This window comes from Pseudophryne corroboree, chromosome 1 (assembly GCF_028390025.1).
Source record: "Pseudophryne corroboree isolate aPseCor3 chromosome 1, aPseCor3.hap2, whole genome shotgun sequence".
Lineage (NCBI taxonomy): Eukaryota > Metazoa > Chordata > Amphibia > Anura > Myobatrachidae > Pseudophryne > Pseudophryne corroboree.
In genome coordinates this window covers 137739312-137755164 of record NC_086444.1, presented here as the reverse complement: position 1 = coordinate 137755164, position 15853 = coordinate 137739312, and the positions used below count along the sequence as shown (strand labels likewise).

Genomic DNA, 15853 nt, shown 5'->3' with positions numbered 1-15853 from the left:
ATGAAAAAACGGCATCTCGGTCAAAATCGGGAGCTTAGTAAATTTCCCCCATTGTAACATAGTGTAATGACAATTGTATGACAATGGTTTGCTTACAAATTCTTCCCCTATACAACCCAAATCCCAAACAGTAGCAATTGGGAACATACAATTATGTTTTAGCTACTGTGCACACAGTAGCGGATCTTGCCACGGGCAAGCAGGACTTTTGCCCGGGGGGCTGGCGCCATCCGGAGGGCGCCGCACCATGGCAAGATCCGTCACTGCTTTGCCCTCCGCTGCCCGCTGTGTCCCCCGGCTCTGCGGCTGTGGTCCCCTGTGAAGGGAACTAGACGCGTAGCATCTAGTTTCCCTTCGCGGAGAGGACCTTTGCTGAGCGGTGCGCGATGACGTCATCGCGCACCGCACAGCAAAGGTCCTCTCCGCGAAAGGAACTAGACGCTACGCGTCTAGTTTCCCTTCGTGGAGAGGACCTTTTGCTGTGCGGTGCGCGATGACGTCATCGCGCACCGCTCAGCATTTAAGCGGCGCTTCTACTGTACAGGGGGCGTAACTGGCCACGCCCCCTGTATTAAGCCACGCCCCTGCCCTGGCCGCCGAGGGCCCTCGAACCGGCCCTGTGTGCACCCTTTCTCTCTGCTCCCTAATCAACACTTCTCACTGCCGCTTGTTTCTATAAATGTCCAACAATGGCTCTTCAGAGTGTATTTTATTTGGAAAAAAATCACATTAAGGGGTCAATTCAATTAGGTGCAAGTTGAGTCTGTACTGCTTGATACAGTACAGATGTGTCCTCATACATCACGCTAAATAGCCCCTGAAGTTGCGCCATGCCGTGGTGGGACTCAGTAGCGCCAGGCGTCGTTTTTTTCATTTTTTTCCACGAAAATGCGTCTTATCCTGTGTGTAATTGCGACTCTATCTAAATCCAAAATACATATTATTACAGGTATATGTTTCATTGTGTTCCCATCTTGGATCTGATTGGTTCATGCTAAGAGGGAGATTTTATCAAACCTTGATGACAAGTAGAGGTATTTCCCATAGCAACCAATCACATAGTCTAGCTATCATTTAGTACAGTCTATGTAGTCTGATAGCTAGAATCTGATAGTTGCTAAGGACAACACCTCCACTTTTCCTCTATCGGAGCTTACTGCAAATGAGATAGCAAACACTATAGCATATCATTTTGTATGCAGATACACTCGCAGTTACACACAGAATATAGGCATGCCGAATATCATTTTAATCAGCAGAAGCTGCTTGTGTGTCCTATTACACTACTGTGCGTCTAAGATGCATTTTTTGCGGAAAAAATTTATAAAAGAGGCTCAGCGCTACTGAGTCACACGGCACACTCATGTGTAACGCGATTTTTAGCGCACGGAGCAAAGATGTAAGAGGACACATTTGTACATCAACCCCCTAGTTTGAAGATACCAAGAAATTGGGTGTCTTTTCAGAATCAACAATTTCTAGGCTCTTCAAGTATGTGAGATATTTCAAGTTGTGTTGGTTAATGATTTACTTTTTCCCCTGTTTTCTGTGTTTATTTCTACTGGAGCCAGTGAGAGGTTTCATATCTTTCTCAGTGAGTAGTACTACTGTTATATGAGACTGATCCGTATATCCCCCAATCTACCCATCCTAATCCTGTTCTGTGTTACCCAGTTCAGGCCGTGGTACATGCCTCGACAACGAACCTCCAAAACGTGACTTTGTGTACCCTGCAGTGGCTCCAGGTCAGGTGTATGATGCAGATGAACAGTGTCGCTTTCAATATGGAGCAACATCACGCCAATGTAAATATGGGGTAAGAAGTTGTCATCTTTACACTGATTAAATAGGTGGTGACCGACTAGATGTGACTATCTCCAGGGGCATGTTTACTTAGCAAGTATGATATGAAAGGAGTTTCCATTCACATACTGGCTCTCATTCCGAGTTGTTTGCTCGTTAGTTTTTTTCGCAACGGAGCGATTTGTCGCAAACTGCGCATGCGCAATGTTCGCAGTGCGCCTGCGCCAAGTAAATTAGCACAAAAGTTTGGTATTTTACTCACGGCCTAACGAAGATTTTCATCGTTCTGGTGATCGGAGTGTGATTGACAGGAAATGGGTGTTTCTGGGCGGAAACTGGCCGTTTAATGGGAGTGTGCGGAAAAATGCAGGCGTTTCAGGGAAAAACGCGGTAGTGGCTGGAGTAACGGGGGAGTGTCTGGGCGAACGCTGGGTGTGTTTGTGACGTCAAACCAGGAACAAAACTGACTGAACTGATCGCAGTGTAGGGGTAAGTCTCGAGCTACTCAGAAACTGCTAAGAATTTTCTATTCGCAATTCTGCTAATCTTTCGTTCGCAATTCTGCTAAGCTAAGATACACTCCCAGAGGGCGGCGGCTTAGCGTGTGCAATGCTGCTAAAAGCAGCTAGCGAGCGAACAACTCGGAATAAGGGCCACTGTGTTGGAATGGACTCTGCACAACCCCCCCCCCCCCTCCCCTTCTGTTTCATATAGAACTGTTACTATATGTGTGATAATATGACCATATTTCCTTTCATTAAATGTATTAAATTAATTCTTTTGAGAAATTTTGCATAAAACTTCAGTGTAAGTAGTATTCAAAACTAATAATTGAAGTAAGATTTCAATATGACTGAAAGTTATTTTATGGGACTAACATTTTAATGAAGCAAAACAATGGGAGAACTTGCTTGGAGTTTCTGACGATTACTGGTACTTCCTGTATAACTTTTTTGATAATGAACAGATATATGGGTACAGATGATTATGATATGTGAATATAATTGTATGAACGTTTGGTTTTGTGAAGTAATTCTTAAATGTACTCTGCAGTTTGATTTCTAGGTGGTATAAAGCACTTCATACCGCATTATTTCTCACCAGTATTTGTATGAATCACTTTATACCTGATTATTTCTCAAGAGTATTTGTATGAATCACTTTTTGCCTCATTATTTCTCAAGAGTATTTGTGTGAAGCACTTTATAGTATACCTCATTATTTCACACCAATATTTGTATGAAGCACTTTATACCTCATTATTTCTCACCAATATTTGTTTGAAGCACTTTACACCACATTTTTTCTCACCAATATTTGTATGAAGCACTTTATACCTCATTATTTCTCACCAATATTTGTTTGAAGCACTTTACACCACATTTTTTCTCGAGAGTATTTGTATGAAGCTCTTTATACTAGAGAGGTGTTGTGTGGTTCTCCAGAATCCACCCAAATTTTATGGATCTAAACCAAACCAAATCCCGGTACAGATCTCTTGAGGAGATCCCAGAGTCTCGGTTCAAATCTTCTCATAATTTGGAATTTGGATTTTTAATCTAAATTTTAGGTTTTGGATTGCAAAAATTATATGATTTTAGCTGGGTTTTTTTAATCTATTTTAAATTCAAACCGAAATCTGAATCCGAACCAAAACACTTGAGGGTGGTTATGATAAAACCAAAACACAATGAATTACAACCAAAATCAAAACATAGGGGTCCGTGCACATCTCTACCTTATATCTCACCAATAATTGTACAAAGGGGGTCATTCCGAGTTGTTCGCTCGTTATTTTTTTCTCGCAACGGAGCGATTAGTCGCTATTGCGCATGCGCAATGTCCGCAGTGCGACTGCGCCAAGTAAATTTGCTATGCAGTTAGGAATTTTACTCACGGCATTACAAGGTTTTTTCTTCGTTCTGGTGATCGGAGTGTGATTGACAGGAAGTGGGTGTTTCTGGGCGGAAACAGGCCGTTTTATGGGAGTGTGTGAAAAAACGCTACCGTTTCTGGGAAAAACGCGGGAGTGGCTGGAGAAACGGAGGAGTGTCTGGGCGAACGCTGGGTGTGTTTGTGACGTCAAACCAGGAACGACAAGCACTGAACTGATCGCAGATGCCGAGTAAGTGTGGAGCTACTCAGAAACTGCTAAGAAGTGTCTATTCGCAATTCTGCTAATCTTTCGTTCCCAATTTTGATAAGCTAAGATTCACTCCCAGTAGGCGGCGGCTTAGCGTGTGCAAAGCTGCTAAAAGCAGCTTGCGAGCGAACAACTCGGAATGACCCCCAAAGTACTTTATACTTCAAGCGCTTTGAGTGCTATTGGAAAAATAGCAGTACATAAATAAAATTATTATTATTTCTTCTCACCAATATTTGTTTGACGCACTTTAGACCTCTTTATCTTTCACTAGTATTGGTGGAAGTGCAGACTGTCCTTTCCATCACACCAATTCATCATTTATTTTGGCCAAATTTGTGCTGAGAACTTCAGTTGAGCTTTATGTTAATTGTAGGCGTTTATCAAGCTTGTTTCAATGATCAGTATTCTTGATGCTTGGAGTGTGCACTTACTTTTCTATTTTTTTTAATAGTTCTGTCAGTCCTTGGAATCTCTAATACTAAACTACACAGTGTCAGCTTCTCATTTGTTCAAAACACCTAAACATTCCTATCGGGGATGCGGTTACATTGCTAGCAGTCGGGAGCCCGGCGGTCAGGATACCAACGCTGGAATCCCGACCACTGACAATGCCAACAGCCGAAATCCCAACCACTGACGATGCCAACAGCCGTAATCTCGGCTAACAGGGGCTATTCCCACTCGTGGGTGTCCACAACACCCATAGAGTGGAAACAGAACCTGTAGCGAGCGCAGCACGCGCCCTCCTGCCAGCATTCTGGCGTCCGGGATCCCAGCGTTGGTATGCCGGCCGCCGACATACCATACCCAACGCCTTCAGGGTGTTATTGATCATATTCATATGAATTAATATTTGACCTGTCGCACAGATGGAAATCCTTAAATGGTCAATGTTGTGGTATCCTGATTCGCAGGTTATGGCAGGCTTTACCATATTTGCCCTACATAACATGACAGACCAGATATAAAGAAGCATCTATTTCCTTTGTTGTGTCTTCTCATCATTCTGTAGGGCAGGCCATACTTACCCTATTAATCCTCTACACTGTAGTCCTCATACAAAACAGCAAAGTTCGGACTTCGCACCTGCAGGATATGTTCCCTAGCGGCCATGGTAAAATGTGCAGTGAAAGGACTGCTAAATAAGCAGTTTGTACCCTGACACATACAATACTTGGGATGAATTTCATCATAGTAACATGACACCTTGTATCTTTTAATGTAAAGTGAGCAATACAGAGCAGTTTTTGGGCTCTTTTGTTCCAAAAACTGTTTCCAGTTCTTTATGTATGAAAACTTTATCCAATTTATTTGAGAAGCAGCCCAACTTTTAGTACTTTACTGAGACATGGTAAAGTCTGGTATACAGACAAAAACATAATTATGTGATAGCACACTATAGGGGCTTTGTAATTGGTTCTAAGATTGGGTTAGCATGGACGGTGTAATGGTTAGCATTACTGCCTCACAGCAATGAGGCCATGGGTTCGATTCCCACCATGGCCTGTGTGGAGTTTGTATATTCTCCCTGTGCTTGCGAGGGTTTCCTCTGGGTACTCCGGTTTCCTCCCAGAATCTAAAAATATACTGGTAGGTTAATTGACTCCCAACACAAAAATTAACACTAGTGTGAATGTGTGTGCGTGTACATGTGGTAGGGAATATAGATTGTAAGCTCCACTGGGGCAGGGACTGATGTGAATGGCCAAATATTCTCTGTAAAGCGCTGCTGAATATGCGTGCACTATATAAATAACTGGTAATAAATAATAAATAAGATAAAAGAACTGGTAATCGGTTATAAGCCTGGTTACCTATAATCCCCCAAATGCTTCTTAATTTCCAGTGTGAAAGCTGTATGTGTGCTACTGCTTATGACTGGAAATAATGAATATATAGTAACATAGTAACTAAGGTTGAAAAAAGACAACTGTCCATCGAGTTCAACCTATTAGTGGTCTCCTATGCAGTCTTAGTATAGGACTAGTTATTTTTATGTTAAGACTAGTTATATTAACTATAATGCGTGCCTACGCACCATAACCCTGAATATCTTTATCCAATAGGAATTTATCTAACCCATTCTTAAAGGTGTTGACTGAGTCCGCTGTTACTACTCTCTCAGGCAGGGATTTCCAAACACATATTGTCCTTACTGTAAAAAAAACTTTTCGCCTCAATGTGCGGAAACTCCTCTCCTCTAACCTAAGCGAGTGACCACGTGTCCTCTGTTCTGATCTTATGGAAAACAGGTCCCTCCCAAGCTCTGTATATATTAACCCCTTATATATTTGTAGATGTTGATCATGTCCCCTCTTAGTCTCCTCTTTTCCAATGTAAGCATGCCTAGCCTTGCAAGCCTTTCCTCGTATTCCAGCGTCTCCATGCCCTTAATTAGTTTGGTCGCCGGCCTCTGAACCTTTTCTAGCTCCAGGATATCCTTTTTGTAATATGGTGCCCAAAATTGCACACAGTATTCAAGATGTGGCCTCACTAGTGATTTATATAATGGGAGTATAATACTCTCGTCCCTTGCATCAATTCCCCGTTTTATGCATGCTAATATCTTATTAGCCTTCTTTGCTGCACTCCTACTTTGGGTACTGCTGCTTAATGTGTTATATATGTGAACCCCTAAGTCTTTTTCCAGTACAGAATCCTCTAGTATTACCCCATTTAGTATGTAGGTGTAATTTCTGGTCTTGCCCCCACAGTGCATTACCTTACACTTGTCTGTGTTGAAACTCATTCTCCATTTTTCTGCCCATGCGTCCAGTTTAATTAAGTCGTTCTGAAGAGAGTCAGCATCCCCCTCCGTATTTATAACCTTACGCAATTTTGTATTGTCTGTGAAAATTGACACCATGCTCTCTAGACCTACTGTTAGGTCATTGATGAAAATGTTGAACAAAAGTGGTCCAAGTACAGACCTTTGTGGCACACCACTTAGTACTTTAGTCCAATTTGAAAATGATCCATTGACCACAACGCGCTGCTCCCTATTATCCAACCAATTACTGACCCAAGTGCATATTGTGCTCCCTAGCCCTATTTCTTGTAGCTTATAGATAAGACGCATGTGTGGTACAGTGTCGAAAGCTTTGGCAAAGTCTAAAAAGATTACATACACCTCCTTACCCTGATCAAGGTTCGCACTTGCTGTTTCATAAAAGCCAAGTAAGTTGGTTTGACATGATGTGTCCTTCACAAATCCATGTTGGTTCCTTTTAATGACCTTATTTGCTTCAAGGAACTTTTGAATACCGTCCCTTAGAATACCTTCCAATACTTTCCCCACTATAGATGTAAGACTAACAGGTCTATAATTACCTGGTTCAGCTTTGCTCCCCTTTTTGAATATCGGCACTACCTCCGCTATACGCCAGTCTTTGGGAACCATACCCGATTTAACCGAATCCATGAAGATCAAATATAGAGGTCTTGCTAGTTCAGCATGCAACTCCATAAGAACTCTCGGGTGAATTCTATCTGGACCAGGTGACTTATTAATCTTTAACTTTTTTAATCGGTCACAGACTACCTCTGTGACCGATTAAATATATGCTTATCTGACCCATTTAAAAAATATATATTATACATATATGCTTATCTGACCCATTTAATGATGCTTCCAATGAAACAGTTGTTCCCAAAAAAATATTTCGGCATATGTAAAAAACAGAAAGCATATAGTATCATTATGTAACAAACATTTTAATTTAAAAAAAAGTGTTTGTAAATAGTACATATTGGGGGAGATTCAAATGTTTGAAAAGTCAGTTGGGAGTCTGTTTTTCCTATCTAATAGACAGGGAAAAACAGACACCCAACTGACTTTTCAAACATTTGAATTCCCTCCTATGTGTTTGCAAGGAGCTCTCCGATGGTGGTGGTGCATGCCTCTCTGATGGTGGTGGGAGCACATGTCTTTCCAATGTTGATAGCGGGGGGTGCATGCCTTCAGTGTTGGTGGTAGGGGCGCATTCATCTGTGATGGTGCTGGGGGGGGGGTGCATGCCTTTCTGATTGTGGTGGGAGCACATGCCTTTCCAATGTTGCTGGTGGGGACACATGCTTCTCTGATGGTGGTGGGGGCGCATGCCTCTCTGATGGTGGTGGGGTGCATGCCTTTCCGGTGTTTGTGGTGGCACATGCCTCTCTGATGGTGGTGGGGAATGTCTCTTAGGTGATGATGGTTGGGGTGCATGCCTTTATGGCAGGGCACCTGTCTTGCCCAAGGTGGTGGGGGCACCTGCCTTGCTCGGGGTGTCAGGGGTGCCTATCTTTCCCAGTGTTGCCTGCCTTGTACAAGGTGCTGGGGTTGCTTGTCTTGCCCGAGGTGGTAGGGTGCCAGGGGTGCCTGTCTTGTCTGAGGTGCTGGTGGTGCTTGCCTTACTGGGGGTGCCTTTCTTTCCTGGTATTCAGGGAGCATCTGTCTTGCCTGGTGTGCTGGTGTCACGTTCCACTACCACAGTGGCAGAATCATGACCCCCACCATCTCTGGGGGTGGTGGGGGCTCATGTCTCTCCCACTGTGGTGGGGGCACCTGACTCTCCGGTGGCAGTGAGGATACCTTCCTCTCTGTTGGCAGTTGGGGCACATCCCTCTGCCTCACATTAATTAGAGATGGTGGTGGAGGTGCATGCCTCTCTGAAGGTAATGGGGCATTCAGCTCAGATGATTGTGGGTGTATGCTTCTATGGTGAGGGCATCTGTCTTGCCCAGGGTGCTGGGTGCACCTGATTTGCCTAGGGTGCTGGGGGAACCTGCCTCATCTGAAGTGCCAGGGTGCCTTTCTTGCCCAAGGTGCCAGGGGTGCATGTCTTGCTTCACCTAGGGTGTCCAAGGTGCCAGGGGTGCCTGTCTTGCTGAAGATGCTGGGGGTGATGGAAATGCCTGTCTCCTGGGGTTCAGGGGTGCCTGTCTTGCCTGGGGTGCTGGGGCGCTTGCCTTCTCAGGGTTGGTGGGGGCTTGTGCCTCTATGGCTGTGGTGGGGACTCATGCCTCTCCCACTGTGGTAAGGGTACCTGACTCTGTTGGCAGTGAGGATACCTCCCTCTCCAGTGATGGTTGGGGTGCAACCCTCATCCTTACATTAATTAAAGATGGTGGTGTTGGCGCATGGCTCTCTAATGGTGGTGGGGCATGCGTCTCTGGTGGTGATGGTGAGGGCACATGCATCTGTGTTGATGTGCCTGTCTTGCTCAGGGTGCTGGAGGCACCGGCCTTGCCCTGGGTGCCTGCTTGCCAAAGGTGATTGCCTTGCATGGGGTGCTGGGGTCACCTGCCTTGCCCAAGGTGGTGGGGGCGTCTGCCTTGCCCAAGGTGCCGGGGGCTTATGTCTTGCCTGGGGTGCCAGGTGCGTCTGTCTTGCTTGAGGTGCCTATCCTGTCCAGGGTGCTGAGGGTGCCTGTCTTGCCTCTCTGTGGTGGATGAGGGCTTGTGCCTTTTTGGGAGGGTTGGGACTCATGCCTCTCCTACTGTGGTGGGGTACCTGATGGGTGGCATTGAGGATGCCTCCCTCTCTGATGGCGGTTGGTGCGCATTCCTCAATCTCACCTTAATTAAATGAAGAAGAAACAGAAAAATATAAATAATTAAACTCAGTCATATGCAAATCTCCCCTACTAGTCAGGCTTCCACCATCACCATCCCTTGAGGCTGCCCTCACAAGAAGTGATCAGGTATAATAATGGGGATGCAGTAGGGAGAGCCCTGCAACCGGCATCCCGATGGTCGAAATGCCTACGTTGGGATCCCAATTGCGAAGAAGCCAGCAGCGGTTGGTAAGGGGTGTTATACCCTCTCCCCTACCCCCCTATCCATGGCTCTCCCTGCCCAATGCCTAACCCTAACCTTCCCCTTGTAAGTGCCTAAACCTAACCTCCCATCCCCGTTGCCTAAACCCTCTCCCACGTGCATCCTAACCCTCGGAGGGTGGTGCCTAACCCTAACCTCCCCGCAACCTAACCCTCCCAGGGCACAGCCTAACCCTCCCCCGGCAGCCTAAACCTAACCTCCCCCCGCGGCTTACCTATTCAGCGGCGCAGTGTCAGGACGTCCGGCATCCCGACTTGGGTTTCCGATGCCGGGATGTCTACCTATTCGGGATGCCGGTGTCGGCATTCTGAATAGGTTTCAGAGTTCCGGAACCAGTAATCTGACTGCCGGTATCCCGACAGGCGGGATCATGACTGCATCCCGTCTATGGGGCCCATTTATCAACAATTGCATTTCCAGTGCTACTGTTTGATGATATTGGCGCCCAAAAATGCTTCCCAAGATGCGATTAGATTACTCAAATGTATTAAAGAGCACACGCATGGACTGGGTTACAGGGATACGGGTGCATGATGTGAGGATTTAATAACTAACCAACATGTATGTTTAAGGTGTGGTTCTCTGGCTGTTGTGAGGCTGCAAATCCAGCATGTCCTGTCGCTTTTTAGCATTCCCTAATAACACTGTGGTACGGCATGCTGGGATGTGTGGTCATGCAGTGGCTGGAGGGTCACATGTTGTTATGGTAACTACAGTGTGTGAGAGGGATAGTCAGTGAAGCTAGACAGTAGGGGTGCCCGTGAGCCATAGAATAGAATGGTGCGGCATGCTCATTGGCTATACAGTCTGTAAAGTGTAAGACTAGGGATCATCCGGTCTAAACAATTATGTATCTACTGACTAAAGAAATAAAGAAAAAGTTACAATTAAAGCTGATTCAACTAAATATATATGTGTTATATAATAACAAGAAAACAAGAAAACTGGCGCTGTGTTGTGTCTCCAATAATATAAACGGATGGATAAATTAAAAATTATTTATTACCATTAATATAAATTGATTTTTAAAAAACATGAATAAACATGTATAAATACAGAGAAGTAAAATGAATGTAAAACTGCTCTCCTTCTAATCCACAATGGGATCCCGGACAGTTAATGGCAATTGCTCCCAATGGGTGGCGAATAGAAACAGCTGGTATTACGCGTGGTATATGGTGATATCCATTGATGGAAAGTTCAGCAGGCAAGCTGTATTGGTGGAGTCCACTGGGTGTTTTCCAAATGGTACTGTAATTGAAATCGGTCCAAGAAATAAGTGCAATCCCGGGAGCCAAATGTAAAAGTCCATATCTGGATCCTTTGCGCAGGGGGAGAAGGGTAACTGCAGTTCAGTGGACCATTGAACTGCCGTTGCCCTTCTCCACTTGCGCAAAGGATCCAGATATGGACTTTTACATTTGGCTATACAACTACAGCTTGTCTGCTGAACTTTCCATCAATGGATATCACCATATACCACGGGTAATACCAGCTGTTTCTATTCGGCACCCATTGGGAGCAATTGCCATTAACTGTCCGGGATCCAATTGTGGATTAGAAGGAGAGCAGTTTTACATTAATTTTACTTCTCAGTATTTATACATGTTTATTCAATTGAAAAAAAAAATCAATTTATATTAATGGTAATAAATAATTTTTCATTTATCCATCCGTTTATATTATTGGAGACACAACACAGCGCCAGTTTTCTTGTTTTATTGTGATTTCTAAATTGGGATTGACAATCCCTTACTGGCAGCTTTGACAGCGCATCTGGGATTTTTTTTTCATTTTTACCTGTTATATAATAACAGTTCGGAATGCTGGAGTGAATAACTGAGCTCTACAGTGCATCCGGAAAGTATTCACAGCGCTTCATTTTTTCTACATTTTGTTATGTTACAGCCGTATTCCAAAATGGAATACATTAATTTTCCCCCTCAAAATTCTACACTCAATACCCCATAATTACAACTTGAATTTTTTTATTTTAGATTTTTGCAAATTTATTATGTTTTTATTATTTATGTTTAAGTCTTGCTGCCTAACAGGCTGGCCAAACTTTTGCTTTTTGTTTTTTTCTGGGCTTTTTTCCTGCTTTTTCATCAGTAGCCGAGGTTGCACTCACATTCTTTCTTGTATCAGCTGGGGTGCTCATTAGTGGAGAGAGGGCACTTACCATATAATGTTGCCAAAAAGTGTTAATTAGGGAAAGAAAAAAACCCTACTAAAATATATATATATATATCTATCAAAAAGACTACTACTCTTTAGAATTGAAACTTAAGGGAGAAGCTGAAAATTCACTTTAGTCAAATGTAATATATAGGTTTTTTTTTAATTAGAATGAGATTTCTGTTGCATGAATAGCACAGTCGTATCTCACCCACCTCTCAACTCTGGCTCAAGATCCATAATTAATGTTGACATTCGCTGGCTGCATTTCAAACAGAATATGTTTTCTATGACTGTGGCAATTATATATTCATGATTTTTCCTTGACACACTTCAGTTCTCTTATTCACAATGCTTATAAAATCTGTGTTGTCATTAGTAATTAGTGGTAGACAGTCAAAAAACCAAACAAAGAACACCATCTTCTGGGGTGTAGTCATGGTATCTATAAATGTCTACATCCTTTCCCGCCTCTTTATATTTTCCAGATGTTCTTATTACATTAAGATAAGGTTTCCTTTTTAATTGGTAATATGATTTTTAGATTGGTTTGGAATAATAAAGGGCTTAGGTTCAGGTTTTCATAACAAATGCTTTCACAGCCAAATGAGAGAACTTCTTTTTTTTTAAATTTGTTTCCTGTCAAATTGATGAGATTTCCGCTCATTGCGGAAACAAATCAATTCATTCTGTTGGTCCCACTTGAAGTCCATTAACAGCTAGTATGCCTGTTCTGGCTCCAGTCCTTGAATAACCTTATATGACACAAGACATAGGCATGTGTTTTTTGTGCCTTTTATGTTAATTTGTGCCTTTTATGTTTATTGACGACTCTGCCTTCGATGGTTGGAAACGATCAATGGTTGAGCCAAAGATGGTTTAACTTCAAACATGCACACTCCGCAGCTGCTTTAGCCGTAGGTACTATGCCACCAATGTACAACATCTACGGCATCTCATCATTGGTAGTCATTTTAGAATGAGTGGAAATCCCGTTTCAACCAGTGTTATGTGATTTTGTCCAACTCCCCTTTTAGTGTCTGACTGTGCATTGGCCCCAACTCTCAGTAACAATCACTGGAATTTAAGCTACGAAGGGGTCTATTCATGAAGCAGTGAAAAGTGTGGAGAAGTGAGCCAATGGAGAAGTTGCCCATGGCAACCAATCAGCATTGAAGTAACATTTATAATTTGCATACTATACAATTGTACGGAGCAGCTGATTGGTTGCCATGGGCAACTTCTCCACAGGTTCACTTCTCCACTCTTTTCACTCCTTCATGAATAGACCCCTAAATGTATTGCTTTTTGGTACTTATGATTTCTAATGAGAGTGACACAGCTTTGTTTGTGTTGTCTAGATGTCATTTCTAAATATGCTGCAGGCTGTAGCTGTTATGTGTGGCCATTAAAACAATCACCACTAAGAAACAGTAGCCAATTGGCTCTGATCAGCCAGAAAGTAAAATGTTATGATTCGCTGACCTCTTAAGCCGTTCAGTCACAGTGTGGTCCATTTGTTTGCCCTGCCCAGAAGACGTGTGTGGCACAGATTTGGTGGTCATACAGAACAGTTGTATTGATGCATAGTTAGACTGCAATACACTTCATGGGAGGTTTCCTTAGTAGTGCTGAAAATCTAAGACTTCCTTTACATGACATCAGTTTACTGAAGATACACACTTACAATATCAACACTCTTGTGCTATATCCTGGACAAGTCTAAATAAAGGTCCAGGATATAGAACAGGAATGATGATAAGGACATTATGATACATCAATAGTTTTTCTGCGACACATCTTATTTATTTAAACCTGGTGAATTCGAGTGTATACAACACATACTTACCAGTGTTTCCTAAGAAGTGTTTTGTAGCAGTATGGAATTTGTTTGCAAGTCTATGCCAGTCAAATTTAAATCCATGAATCATTTTCTTCATGTTGTGATGAGAGATTCTATACCGATAATGTAATATTTAAAAGCCTTTTACATCCTGCATGCTTTCCTGCTGTCAATTCACAAGCGTTCTCTCTCCAGTAGAAATATAATTGCCAGCTATTTCTTTTTTGTCACTCTGTAATGTGACTGCTACTGTGAACTTTCTAAGAAATGTGCTTTGATTAATCCCTGCTTGGTAACCCTTTATCCCTAACCTTAATTAACCATTTCCACAGAACCCTGCCACTACGCCATTCTGTAAAGTTTAAGTTTACATGAATGATCTCTGAGTTCACTTACTGAACCTGAATTAACTTCTGTGTTTCGATGAACTTTGTTAGCTTTAATCCTAGGTGTATCATGCTTTAACCGCTTCCCCAATAGTCTTATTTACACTTACCTACTTATATTCTTCCCCTCGGGAGAAGCCCAGAGAGGAGATGCAGGTGGGCGGCAATGGTGTCGGGCTAGTCGTGTCATTAGGCCCTGCCCCCTTGTGGGAAATTTGCTTCAATTGGTGTATATTTGCATAGGGGCTGAGCCAAAAAGTGTTTTCATAGAAACACATCACTAGGCCCCGCCTCCTCTTCGGGACCCCTGATTCTCGTTATTTATATCCTCATTATGCCCACTTCCACTAGGAAGTGGATGGGATGAGGGAGGTGTGCCCACTCTTGCAGGGGACTGGCCTAAAATCAGGTGTCTCTGCAGTATTTGGGAGAGTAGGCAAGTATGATCTTATTTTATGGTTCCGGTATGAATGGTCGACCATGTTATGGTCGACAGACATTAGGTCGACCACTATTGGTCGACATTGACATGGTCGACATGGACACATGGTCGACACATGAAAGGTCGACACATGAAAAGGTCGACATGAGTTTTTTAACTTTTTTTGGTGTCGTTTTTTGCGTAAAGTGACTGGGAACCCCAATTAGTGCACCGCGTCCCCTCGCATGGCTCGCTTCGCTCGCCATGCTTCGGGCATGGTGCCTTCGCTTCGCTCGGCACAGATTACCGTTCCAATCGTAGTCCACGTGGATCGTAAAGTATGGAAAGGTTCCCCAAAAGAAAAAAAAGTAAAAAAACTCATGTCGACCTTTTCATGTGTCGACCTTTCATATGTCGACCATTTTCATGTGTCGACCATGTGTCCATGTCGACCATGTCAATGTCGACCAATAGTGGTCGACCTAATGACTGTCGACCATAGCATGGTCGACCATGTGAACGGATACCTTATTTTATATCAATGTTTATGAAATAGAATAACCTCATTGTATTTACAGTATCTGGAGAGTCTGTTTGTCCAAACAAAGTTAATGTGCCATCAATATAAATATTTTGAACGTGATTCATAATATAAATCTTGACATTATTATTATTGCCAGTTATTTATATAGCGCACACATATTCCACAGCGCTTTACAGAAAATATTTGGTCATTCACAAGTCCCTGGCGCAGTGGAGCTTACAATCTATATTCCCTACTAGGGTTAATTTTGTTGGGAGCCAATTAACCCAACAATATATTTTTGGATTGTGGGAGTAAACTGGATTTCCTCGAGGAAACCCACGCAAGTACGGGGAGAATATACAAACTCCACACAGTTCACACATACTCATAAATGATAGCCTACAGTCTACATACTAGGGGTGGGCAACATGCGGCCCGCGGGCCGGATGCTGCCCGCGAACCGATTCTGCCTGGCCCGCTGTCCCATACCACTGTGCAATGACAAGCGGCCCGGCTGAGCCGCTTGTCATTGCGCTACGAAGCTCCGAGATGCTGCGCCGCTGAGGAAGTACCCGGTCTGCTGACCGGGATTTCCTCTGTGACATCAGGTGCTGGGCGGCATAGGGGGTGGAGCCACGGCAGGAGCGTGCAGAGGGCAGCGGGTAGCAGCAGCGGCTCTGCGCAGCGGGCAGCGGATCTCGGCAGAAGGCGGTGGATAATCTGGGCAGCA

At 43.6% G+C, this 15853-nt stretch overlaps 1 protein-coding gene across 1 annotated transcript in view; it reads left to right on the top strand.

Annotated features, from left to right (window-relative positions):
* ADAMTS6 (ADAM metallopeptidase with thrombospondin type 1 motif 6) overlaps window positions 1-15853 on the top strand; it is a 452024-nt gene that overhangs the window by 302799 nt on the left and 133372 nt on the right. Inside the window, exon 11 of the mRNA XM_063963153.1 lies at window positions 1675-1816. Coding sequence (XP_063819223.1) covers window positions 1675-1816 — 142 coding nt within the window. The remainder of the gene's footprint in view (window positions 1-1674; window positions 1817-15853) is intronic.